Consider the following 12,341-nt stretch of genomic DNA (forward strand, 5'->3'; position numbering starts at 1 on the left):
AGGAATGCCTCTCCACATCTGCCCCTTTGATTTTCACAAATGTATCAGCAAGAAACACAATAGAATTTTGTTCTTAATGGTATTACATTTGCATAAATTAAAATCCAAGGACCTGTTTGTTTTTAAAACTAGAAGAGGAAAAAAAGAGATGTTATTATCAATTATGAATTTGGAAAGATTTCATTAAATCACACTGAAGGAGAATTATTTTGAAAACTGTATTCTTATATATATATATTTCTCTCTAAAAGGTGTCCTCTCTCGGGCGGGGAGGTGGAGGAGCATTTCACTTTCTTTGAAGTGTCCTCTCCTGTAGTGCCAAGCCCAGGGGGTAATGAGTCTTCGATGGTGGCTCGATCCAGCTTTTCCATGTAGGTTTAGACCTCATTCCAATTTAGGCTTCTCTTTCTCTTCTTCCATACCTAAAATACAGGCAAAGTACCTGATTTGAACATCATATTAAACTATGAGTAGCTTTGCCAAACTACTTAAAAACAACCTCTCATCTCTCTACACTTATTCTCATCCACCCTCTGGTACCCTTTTCTCCAGTTAAGAAGGAAAGTCATTGTTGACAGCTTTCTCTAGAAAAGTCCTCAGTGACCTCTCTCCCCGTCCACATCCCTCCCCACCCCGCCCCCCAATCAAGACTAACATCTCTGGGACACACTCAGTCCTTACAGTTTCTGGGAGTAAGGGACTCAAGTTAATTCTTGACTCATTAAGTTTGTAAAGAAACCCCAACAAGACTTGTCCCTAACCAGCTTCTAACACTTGGGGGTGTACAGCTGACGAGTTTCAAACAGACCTCATTAATTTTTATTTCAGTCCTGTATCTTCTTCCCAAGGCAAGGACTCTGGATTTTCACTAGTCAAGAAATCTTTTTTTTTTTTTAAAGCTCATAGAGAGCTCATTATCCACAAGAACTGTTTATTTCCATACCTGAGTGTCCTTAAACTTGATTTTTCCCTTTCTTCAACCCAGTCCCAGTAAAACTGTTTTTCTTCCTGAGAGACCAGTAAGACCTCTGTCTGTGATTCATAATGAATCGTTAGTTAATGATTTTTCATTTTTTTCTCAAGTCATTCTTATGAATTAAACTTAAATCTGGAAAATGCTCCCCACTTCTTTTTTCTTTTGCTTCTAGCTCAAGATTTTCCCTCTGATATCAAATTCTCAGAGACTTCAGCAGAACAGAAAAAGCCCCAAATATTGTCTCCAAGGTTTTGTTGGTATTCTTTTATAAATTGCAAGCTCTCTGAAGACAGAGCCCCCTTTTCTTCCAGCTTATATCCTTAGCACCTAGTACAGTGTCTGTCTCAGTAGCAGCTCAATTAATCTTTATGGAATCAATTAATAAACAACGATCACAGAGGCGGCCTTAGCAAGACTAGTGGGAAAGCAGTAGAATATGGAACTTCACAATATAAGAAATTATAAAGCCTAACCTCAGAGGACCATCAAGATAAGGTTTACATTAAGACCCTCCTTCCCCCAGCTCCTCCTGTGTGTTTTTTGGGGATCAGAGAGGTGGCGGTGGAATGCGAGTAATATGCTCTGAACAGGTGTCCTTAGACATTCCTTTAGGTTTGGTTTTCATGACTAGGGAACTGGCAGAGATCCGTAACACTTTTTCCAAAGTACTTCTCAGAAATCATATTAGGGAAAACTTCAAATTGAGGAGTCGGGATATCTGAAGGGAGGAGGGATAAGGTTGAGGTGGAAAAGACAGGCGATGTCTTAGTTGTTGGGTAACCAAGGCAAAGACAGCAAAACACAGCATGGATTCCGTTCACACAGCACACATGACTTGGGTCCCAACTTCATCCCATGTTCATCCCTGCGGAGAAGCCATCAGGAGCTAACTGCCTGCTTTTCTTTTAAAAGTCTGTTTCCTCCTAAGTGCTCTCCTGCAGATGGGGTGACTTGGCAGAAAGACTGGAATCTTCAAAAGCAGGGATGGAGAACAGGGGGTGTTCACTGACCCGGACAGGGAAAATGGCTCCCCACCTACTTTCATTTGGCAGCTTGGAGGGAGAGGGAAAAAATGAGACAGCTGTAAATAATATTGGGAAGAACCAGAGGCATAATTTCCACACGAACAGCGGAAACCTGTCACAAAGCTGAGGCAGGATGCCCTTTCAGAAACACAGAGGAAGAACTGGTTGACCCCGAAAGAGTCAGTCACCTGTGAGTCCCCAAGGCTGGGAGAGGAGCTCAGCCAGAGGGCAGTGCTGGGCACTGCAGACCTGTGTGACACATGAGCCAGATGGGCAGCTTGAGGAGTGGGAGCGGGGTGCTATCACACAGGCCTGGCTTCAACTTCTTCCTCCTTTTGCCTGATCTCTCTGCCCTCACCTCAACCTTTCACTTTTGGACACTTTCCTTTCTGGTCGTATGAAGTTTGACTTTAATAAGACTGGTCAGCCCAGTTGATACACTGGAACTGAAATAAATGCTTAATCAAGGTACAGAGCTATTTCAGCTGTTAAAGGTTAAATTGTGTCCCCTTCTCCCCAATTCATATGTTGAAGCGCTAACCCCCAGGACCTCAGAATGTGAAGAGAAGGCCAAGGTTATGGATGGACCACTGTTTGTCAAAGAGATTAGGCATGTGATTGTGGATCCAATTGACTATCTCAGCAGAAGCCAGGGATGACCTGTGGGGGAGCCCCTGTCTGATGATTCGGACCCCCATGAATTATATGGAAAAGGTTTTTGGGAATTTTGTACTAGCAGAAACACTGTCAGTATGGATTGAAAGAAAAGGGATGAAATGGAGGGAGAATGATTCTGAAGGCACTTTAGACGCTGGCTCCTTGGTTTCAGAGGGTAGGGCTGTTGCTCATGGCCAAGAGTGCAGGGCCACAGCCCCCTCCTGGTGCATCCTGGGGACAGAGCATGCAGCCAATGGGGATTATTCTCACTCCTTAAAATCCAGTGGAATTTGCCTTGCTGGCTTTCAAACTTGGTTAGGGACCATGACCCCTTTTTATCCTGCCATTTTTTTCTTTTGGAAAGAGAAGGCATAGTCCATGACTGTCCAAGCACGGTGCTCTGGAAGCAGGTAACTTTTTGTCTGGTTTCACAGGTTCACAACTGGAGAGCAATTTTGCTCCAGAATAAATCCCTCCCAGTTTTACTCATATGTAACTTAGGTGACTTTTAAGGTGAGCTTTTGGACTTAAGAGCTGAGGCTTGAAAGACTTTGGGTGCTGCCAGGACATGAATTTTGGGGGGCAGAAGGCAGTGTTATGGGCTAAATTGTGTCTTACCGAACCTAGCTCCCAGCATCTCAGAATTGTGACTGTTATTCGGAGACGAGGTCTTTATCTAGTTTTAACGAGGTTACCAGGGCAGGCCCAGTCAAATACAACTGATGCCTTTATAAAAAGGAGAAATCTGCAGACAGCCTCACATATAAGTGAGAATGGCACGTGAACCTGAAGATGGCCATCGACAAACTAAGGAGAGAGACCTGGAACGGAATCTCCCTACAGTCCTCAGAAGGAACTGACTCTGCTAATCCCCTGACTCAGGCTTCTGGCCTCCAGAACTGCAAGACATTATATTCCTATTGTTAAAGCCACCCAGTTTGCTGTACTCCATTGTAGCAGCCGTAGCAAACCAGCGCAACATCCACAAAGCCACCTGGAGTTACTTTCCTTTAAAAAGAGCAAATACTTAACTACTAATTTAGCCTATTGTAAGGACTTTTTTTTTCATAGTTCATATCAGGTTGGTCTGTTTTGTTATTTTATGTTAGGTCCATGGTTTTGAGTGAAGTTTCTGAACTCATGTGTCGTGTTTTCCAATGGTGACATTCTGATGGTTCACTAGAAAAAACACTGGATTGACCATCAGTCAGAGGTGTTGGCTCTGCAATCACCTATCTTGTTACTTAAGGTTTCTGGGCCTCAGCTGCCTCTTAGTAAAAGGAAAGGGTTGCTTTAGGTGATTTCTAACCTCCTTTTTACGTTCTAAGATTTTGTAATAATGTGATTTTTCTCTTGTAGTTGAGGCCAACATACCATAACCAAGTGGAGGAAGTTGATTCATTAAAAATCATTATGGATACAAAGAAGGGGGCTTGACTATGGTATTCTTGGGGAATTTTGTTTAGGGTGTAGTCAATGTACTCAGGACTGTAATACTGCATTTGATTTTATTCAACTCATTCTAACAAGACACACACACAGAGGACACATACTGCTTTTAATCAGCAGTTTCAAATTCAATTACTTACAGAACCAGGCAGCTAATGTGACTTGAGCAAAGCGGCCAAGTAAGGACTAGGGAAAATCAGAGCACCATCTAAGGGGGCAACTGATACTTAATTCCAATCTATCTATTGTCAGAAGAGAACAGTGGGTTCATTGTTGCCAGATCTTAAAATATTTGATGAGATTAAAAAAAAAATCTGGTCTTTCAGTGAAATCGCCCAATTTTAAGATACTGGTTCCAAAACAAAGGTCCCAGGATGTGGGCCTAATGAAACTTTTTGGCGGGTAAAACTTGGAGGAGGCCATCGGTCATCCCTCTCATATATGAAAGAGATGCCCACTTGGCACAAAACATCTGCCTCTATGCAGTTAATTAGATGGTCCTATGTAGATAAAATTAAGCTCTATATCTGACATGAATTACAAAATGTTAGTCAACTTTCACTCAAGTTATTTAAGAGAATGGCACAAATTAAATCTAATAGATCATTTAAAGAAACTTAGTTTCTCTATTCATTCTTAATTTTTCAGTTCAAGCTGCTAAAAAGCAGTATTCTGTTAGTCTAGATTGGATTTTTTTCTCTCCTGGTTTCAGGCCATCTTCTCTTAGAAATAGTAGAACAATGGCCAAATGACCACTGGAATCAAGCTAATCAAGGGAAAACAGTCTGTCATAAATACTTCCTAAATAACACATATTGAATGTGTTAGCTTAAATTGAAATACGGCCTTTATCCCAAGAAGCTGAGAAAGTTTACATTTGGTTCTCAATACATTTTTGGAACTTAATGAAATACTTTTATAAGTTAATTAGTAGAGAAAGATTATTATTCCCATTGAACAGAGAGGAAAATTATCAAAAGGTTAATTTCTGGTCTCCCAAGCTGTGGCCTGAACTGAAAACAATTTGACACTTTTTCTAATAGACCACTTATTAAAATCAAGCCAGCTGCTGAGAAAAGAAAGCTTTAAATTCCTCCAAGCCATTTAACATTGGCTAAGACTTTGATGCATATCATATTAGAGGATCCACATACACCCAAAACTCAATAACCTTCCAATGACTGTGTTTTATTTGTCTAATTAGATCAAGTTCCTGGCATAGTGTCTGGCACGAAGCACTGTACTCAATGTTTGTGGAACATAGATCATTTACTGGTTACATCTAGAATGCTGTGATTGTATCAGAGGAGAGAGGTCCAGAGCTCTCTAACATCCCCAAGCCATCTTGCCTTTGGATGTATTTTCATGCAAGGCTCATATCACTACATATCTGCGCTGTTGCTTTTTCCACCTTCCCGTTTTTATGTTATCTTACATACACTTTCGATGGGTTTTGCACAGCTTGGGGAAGTTTATGTGCCTTGCCAAGATGGAGGCTCTGCTATAAATAGAAACAAAAGAGAAATCAAGTCATAGGTTAAGTGAGGTTTTGTAGCAATAAAGTATTACCCTTTACTGCACATACCTCATTGCTACCTTTCTTGTTTTATGCTCCCCTAAATAATACTCACTTCTCTGTGTGTCCCACATATAGCTGTTCAGAGCGTCTCCCAGCAGGTACAAAAAGTTTGTTAAGATGGCTGCAGACCCAAAGAAGATGATTCTGGCTCCTGGGCCAATGTGTTCCAGGAAAGGGTACACCCACATCCCAGTTACATGATGCAGCCAATACACCCTGTAACAGAATTAGAAAAGAGACAAAGACAAGAGTCACTCTTGTGTCAGATTTCAAAGCTGCTAATATTACAAATATGGACGCCCTACTCCAACCATTCTTCAGCATTGCTAGTCCCAGGTTTGCTTCTGACAGCTCAGAGCTACCAGAAACTTTGTTGTCATTTGTTTCTTTTCTTTTACTTTTTACTCTGAAATAATTTTACACAGACAGAAGAGTTGCAGATGTAGTAGAGAGAGTTCCAGTTTGCCCTTCCTTCAGCTTCCCTCCTGCATGTTAAGATCTTGTATAACCATGGTACAATTACTTAAACGAAGCAATTAACATTGGCACAGTACTACTCAGTATGACTACTACTCAGACTTTATTCGGTCCCGCTTTCCCATTATTGTCCTTTATGTGGTCCAGGATTCCACGCTGTATTTAATGGTCAGGTCTCCTTAGTCTCCTCCAACTTGGCAGTTCCTCAGTCTCTCCTTGACTATCCTTAAACACCTGAAGGGTTCTGGTCAGGTATTTGTTTTTTTAAATACTGTTACACGATCTTCTTAATCTCTTCTTTATATAATGAAACAATGCAGCATTAGGCAACCACATTATAATAAAACCTTGGTAAATACGTGCCACGAATCTTGCCATACTGCCTTGCAACTAGATACCAATATGTATTCCATATACTGACAGAACCATCTCATAACCTTATTGATACCTGGCTTCCCACAACCTGATTTTTAAATTCCATATTTGTTTTTTTTTTTTCTTTTTTTCCTACTTTCCATACTATGTAAAATAGGAACTTTTGTGTTCTGGAGATATTTTAGGCTCAGTGGGAATACAACATAATTAATCTCCACTGTTTCCAAAAGTTTTAGTAGAATAATTGCACCACTGGTTTCTGACACAACTGCTAAGAGTTATTTTCCAAAACATTCTTGGGTTCATTACTTTATCAACTGTTGTCAACTTTGAAGACTGCATAAAACATAAATAATTTTATTGCCTGAGGAATAAAAATTGCTTTCTAGACTTATGTGTTTTGGGGTCATTTTCCTTACCAACCATGGCTTCACTCCTCTTTATAAGTTTACCTATGAATATATTACATCTGGATACTTCATCCAAGGCCAGAAATTTGGGGATTTTTACCTTAGAGCTTACAGTCTCAATGAGGGTGACAGCACTGTCCCCTCAAAGAGGTAAAAATTGATTCTGGGAGGGTGGCGAAGAAATCTTACTCTTTATATGGTAAGGCACAGTTACATATATATATACAGAACATCAAAAGATACATAGCTTATCTGGGATATTAAAATTGCATAGGCCCAGCAATTCCATTCTTAGGTATATATCCAAAAAAATGGAAAGCAAGGACACAAGCAGCTGTTTGTGCACCAATGTTCATAGCAATATCATTGAAAATAGCCAAAAGATTGAAACAACCCAACTATCCATCAACAGATAAATGGATGAACAAAATGTCTATACATACAATGATATACTATCCAGCCATAAAAAGGAATGAAATTTTGATATGTGCTACAACATGATGGACTTGGAAAACATTATGCTGAAATAAGCCAGACACAGAAAGAAAGATATCATATGATTCCATTTAAATAGGCAAGTTCATAGAGACAGAAAGTATAACAGAGGTTACCAGGGACTAAGGGGGAGTAGGGAATGAGGGGTTGTTGTATAATGGGTTTAGAGTTTATGTTGGGGGTAATGAAAATGTTTTGGGTATAGATGGTGATGGTTATATAATAATATTGTGAATGTATTTAATGACACCAAATTGCACACTTACGAATGGTTAATATGATGAATATTAGGTCATGTCCATTTTACCACAATAAAACATTTTCATGGAGTGGATTGGGGAAAAAGTACCTAAGAAGCTTCTTTGGTGGGGCAAGTCAATAATGACAGAAAGGTTGAGAAACACTGTCTAAGAGGGAAGAGGTGGTTGTTAGATCCAGCCAAGTCAGCTTGAATACCTGTTCTAACTGAAATATTTTACTAGAAAAGGAAGCAAAGCTAGTCAACTTTTTCTTTTTTTTTTTTTTTAAGGCTGACGCATTTGTGAGAATAAGCAGAAATTAAATTGTTAGAACTATCCTATGGAATTCCGATGCATAATATTGTTTGTCCATAAATTAGAGGCAATTCTGTCTTCCTAATCTTGTTTTAACTAGTGTAAGAAGGTGTTGTGTGACCATCATGTACCTGATTAATTTTTGTCAAGATAATTTATAATATCCCCAAAATGTAATACCATAAATCTATAATTGATTTTCAAACTCCATTTATACAATTATAACCCGACTCACTGTAAAACTGTTTCCTCAATTAAGCAAATTAGGAGCAATTCAAATTCTGAATGCTAGTTATATATTTTTTTAAACAAACATTCCTGACATTCTATTTCCTTCTGGGAAAATAAAACTTACATTTGCAGCTTTTGGTAATATCTCTAATGCCAGGCCTCTACTCCTCAGATGTTGTTTGCAATGTACTTTTGGTCTGCATGGAATCATCTTATAATACGGAATAGGTATAACAACCATAACCACATCCTATCTATCTGTAGATGACTCCTGAATGTCTACCTCCAGCCTTGACTCCTCCTTGAACTCCAGAGTTCTATACCCAGTTGCCCACTACACATTTCAACTTGGAGCATCTCCAACCTAACACTTCCATGACATCATCATCATGCCTGCATCCTAATTCCTGCACATCTTTCCCCTCCTCCCGTCATCCAATAGCAAATATATGTCTCCCACATCTTTCACTTCTCAAATCAATGACTACTATATCACTTCACAGTAGCTTGGGGCAGAAAATGCGGAGTCATTTTGGACTTTTCTTTTCCTCATAATCCACATCCAATCCATTTTTAGATCTTATTGGCTCTGCTTTCCAAATATGCCCCAAATATTTACTCCTTACCATTGCCTCCACTACTATCTGGGTTCACGCCATCATCACCTCTCACTGGAACCACTACGACAGCTTCCTGTCACTTTGCTTTCACCTTTGCTACCGTCTATTCTATAGCCTATTCTCATTGGAGCAGACAGATTGATCTGGATTAAATGCAAGGCAGGCCATGCCACTACTTTGCTCAAACCTTTTGCTTCCTTTCTCACTTAGAGTAAAAGCCAGAATCCCTAGGTGATTCTTCAAGGCCCTACCTAAGCTTGCTGGGCACTCTTCTGATGTTTCTCCTACCAACCCACCTCGCTCACTCCACTTTAGCCACACAGAGTCCTTATATTCCTCGAGCACGCTAAGCATTCCTCACTGGTTCCTGTGCCGGAGGCTCGTTCTTTACCCACATTGGCCCCAAGGTACCTATGGTATGCCCTTGTGACCTTCAGATTTTCACTTGAATGCCACTCTCTCAATTAGGCCTTCCCAGGCCACTGTATTTAAAAGTTGCAACCCTAATCTTGAAACTCTCTAATCTCCATCGCTTTATTTTTCTTCTCAGCGATTTAATACACTATCTTTATTTTTACTTATCTGTTTATTGTCTGTCCAATGAGCACAAGCATTTTTATCTGTTATGTTCATTGATAGGTCTACGGCCCATGGAGAAGTGTCTGGCACACAGAATACGCTCAATTATTTGTTGTATTACTAGTTGAATAAAGGAACAATAAAAAACAAGATCTGTTTATTAAGAAAGGAATGCATACCTGATTTCTTTATTGCTGCATGGACTTGCTTCTCTAAATGAGGCATTTAACATTGCCTCCGAAAATGAAGTAAGGGTTTTCATTTAAAGAAGTTTTCTTGACTTGGTAGGTTATCAAACCATCTCAGATGCAGAAATCCTGTTAAGTGGGGTTTCACCCGGATTGGTGAGTGATGCATCCACTTGTCCTAACAGGTTGTGCTTTCACTATTTGTTTCTTTGATATAATCAGACCTCAATTTTTCTGCTCAAAAGTGACTCATGGCCTTGCTCATCTATTTGTGGAGAGTTATTAGTTCTTGGTTGACTTTCAATTTGTATCTTATTCTAAGGCCTTCTTGTCTTAATGCCCAAATACCTTCTGATTAAGGTAATGACACCAATTTTAACTTTAGCCTAAAAAACTTATGATTGTGCATGTGTGCATACATATATAAGCATATGGTATAGTATCCTAAGACTTCTAGGATGGTCTGTTTCATTAAATGTACCTCCAATTTCCCTCATTTTAATGTGCAATTTAAAATGACATTTATTAATGCCTCTTATCTGAATACTGTACTACACACGAGGGATACAGAAGTAAATGAGGCAAAGGCGATGCTAGTCCTCATGCAGTACAGGCTAAGGAGGAATAGAGATATTAAGGGAGGAATGACAAGTGTGGTCAGAATTAATGAAGGGTTAAGTGTAGGATTATCATGGGTGCACAGGGATCACTCCTTGCTGTTTTTGAATCTCACACCATTAGTCTTTCTTTCTCTTGTCTATTCAGCTCTCTTTCAAATCAATGTTTTTCACAGCTGATCAATATGCTCCAATGCCTTTCATTAAAGTACAAGAAACATGTTTTTCAACTTCACAAATACTGCTCTGTAGCTCTCCTCTTCAAAGGCAAACTTCTCTAGTGAGTCTACAGTCATTGACTCCATATCCATTGACTCTATACTTCACACTAATTTCTCCTCCCACAATGGTCTGACTTCTATTCTTGATACGCCACCCACACAAACTGGTTCTTTGGCATAAAGTTCTCTTAGTTTTCCTCCTACCCTCTGGGCTGCCCTTCTTGGATCTTTTTGTAAATTCACCCTTCAGTATCCAGTCATTAAATGTTGAATTTTCTTAAGGTTTGACTTTTAAACCTTCTTCTCATGTTATGCATTCTCGGTTGATGAGTTCATGCATGTCCGCTGCTTTATGTCTACTACCTCTACATAGATAGCTCACAAATTTATGTCTTCATCCAGATCTCTCCTCTGTTCCTGAACAGTTTACTGAACAGTCCTCAAACATCTCATTTTGCACATCGTAAAGATACTTCGATCTCGATACACCTACAGTCAAACTCAAGCTGTTTTCCCTCAAACCTGGTTTTCGTCTGGTGTTCCTTATCTCTGCAAATGGCAACACCATTTATTCAGTTTTGCAACTCAAACCTGGGAGTTACCTTTGCTACTTCCCTCTCTTTTATCACACATATTCAATCTATTACCTTGTCTTGTTAGGGTTATGTCACATCTCCAATCTGTTGATTTTTTCCCCTATCTTCATCCCAAACATCTTAATTTGTGTTCTGATCACCACTGTCTAGAGCACTGTAATTGCTTCTAATTTGTCTCCACATTTGTTTTTGTCACCTTCCAATTTATCCCCATAACTGCCAGAGTGATCTTTTCAAACCAGAAAGCTGAACACATTATATCCCAGCCTCAAATATGTCAATGGCCTCCCATTGTTTTTTGTTAAAGACCCAGATTTTAAACAAAGTCTAGCGTGCTCTTCATAGAGTGGCTTCTACCCGTTTACCCCCATCCCATACCTTGCTTCTGTTATACCAGCTTTCATTTGGTTCCTTGATTTTGCTATGTTCCTTCCTGCCATGTGGATTTTCACGTGCTCCTCTTTCTGCCTATGCTATTAGGTATCCACCCCTTAGACTAATTAAGTTATATTTCTCCTTTATATCTTAGCTCAACTATTATAACTAACCAGTCACCACTTAGGAGCGCTTTCCCTGATCTACTAGGTCAGATTTTATAAGCTCTTAGAGAACCATGAATCTCTTTTATTTTTTTAGCTCTTCTTTTTATTAGTACTTAAATTTGAATGATATCTTTTTAAAATAATGTTTCTCCCTTTCTAGAGTATCTAAATTCTGGGAGATAAGGAACTGTGTCTATTTTTATTTCGCATTGTATCCTCAGCACTTACACAATGCTTGTCACATAGTAGAAGAATGAATGAAGTAGCATTTAAGCTGTGATAGGAAGGATAAGTACGAGTTAATTGAAGGAAGATGGGAGGCAAGAACTTTCTAGCCGAATGGAATTGTATGTCCAAAGATCTGAAAGCAAGGGAGAACTCCCAGATGTTCAAGAAGAAAATATTTTGGTTGAGATCAAGGGAGAGAGGGTATGAGGGGCAGGCAGGCACCACAGTGTGGGTGGCTTTTAAAGCCATGGTAAGAATTGTAGACTCTATCTTAGTGTGGACATCAAGAAGTCTTTGAGGGACATTAAATAAATGTGAAACAGATCAGAATGACCTGGAAAACAATTGTATCAGAAACAGTGGTGGCCGGGACTGGAATGGTAACACTGAGAATGAGAATTAGAGGGTATATTTATGAGATTTTTAGGCTAGTGTCTATCAAACTGTAGGCCATACACAGTGGCATGATGGAGATGGTCAGGAGAGCAGGTTGATGGATCTTTAAGATATTTGCAAGCTGCT

The 12,341-nt window shown here is 39.5% G+C and overlaps 1 protein-coding gene across 2 annotated transcripts in view; it reads right to left on the minus strand.

The window, feature by feature from the left end:
• Nucleotides 1–6: 6 nt before the first annotated feature.
• Nucleotides 7–12,341, minus strand: part of AIG1 (androgen induced 1) — a 207,904-nt gene continuing 195,569 nt past the window's right edge. For both annotated transcript variants that reach the window (XM_015592091.2, XM_006915361.3), the window contains 2 exons: nucleotides 5,739–5,902; nucleotides 7–422 (listed from right to left, as the gene is read on the minus strand). In XM_015592091.2, coding sequence (XP_015447577.1) covers nucleotides 395–422; nucleotides 5,739–5,902 — 192 coding nt within the window. In that variant the 3' untranslated portion in view covers nucleotides 7–394. The remainder of the gene's footprint in view (nucleotides 423–5,738; nucleotides 5,903–12,341) is intronic.

This window comes from Pteropus alecto, unplaced genomic scaffold (assembly GCF_000325575.1).
Source record: "Pteropus alecto unplaced genomic scaffold, ASM32557v1 scaffold185, whole genome shotgun sequence".
In the NCBI taxonomy this organism is placed as follows: Eukaryota; Metazoa; Chordata; class Mammalia; order Chiroptera; family Pteropodidae; genus Pteropus; species Pteropus alecto.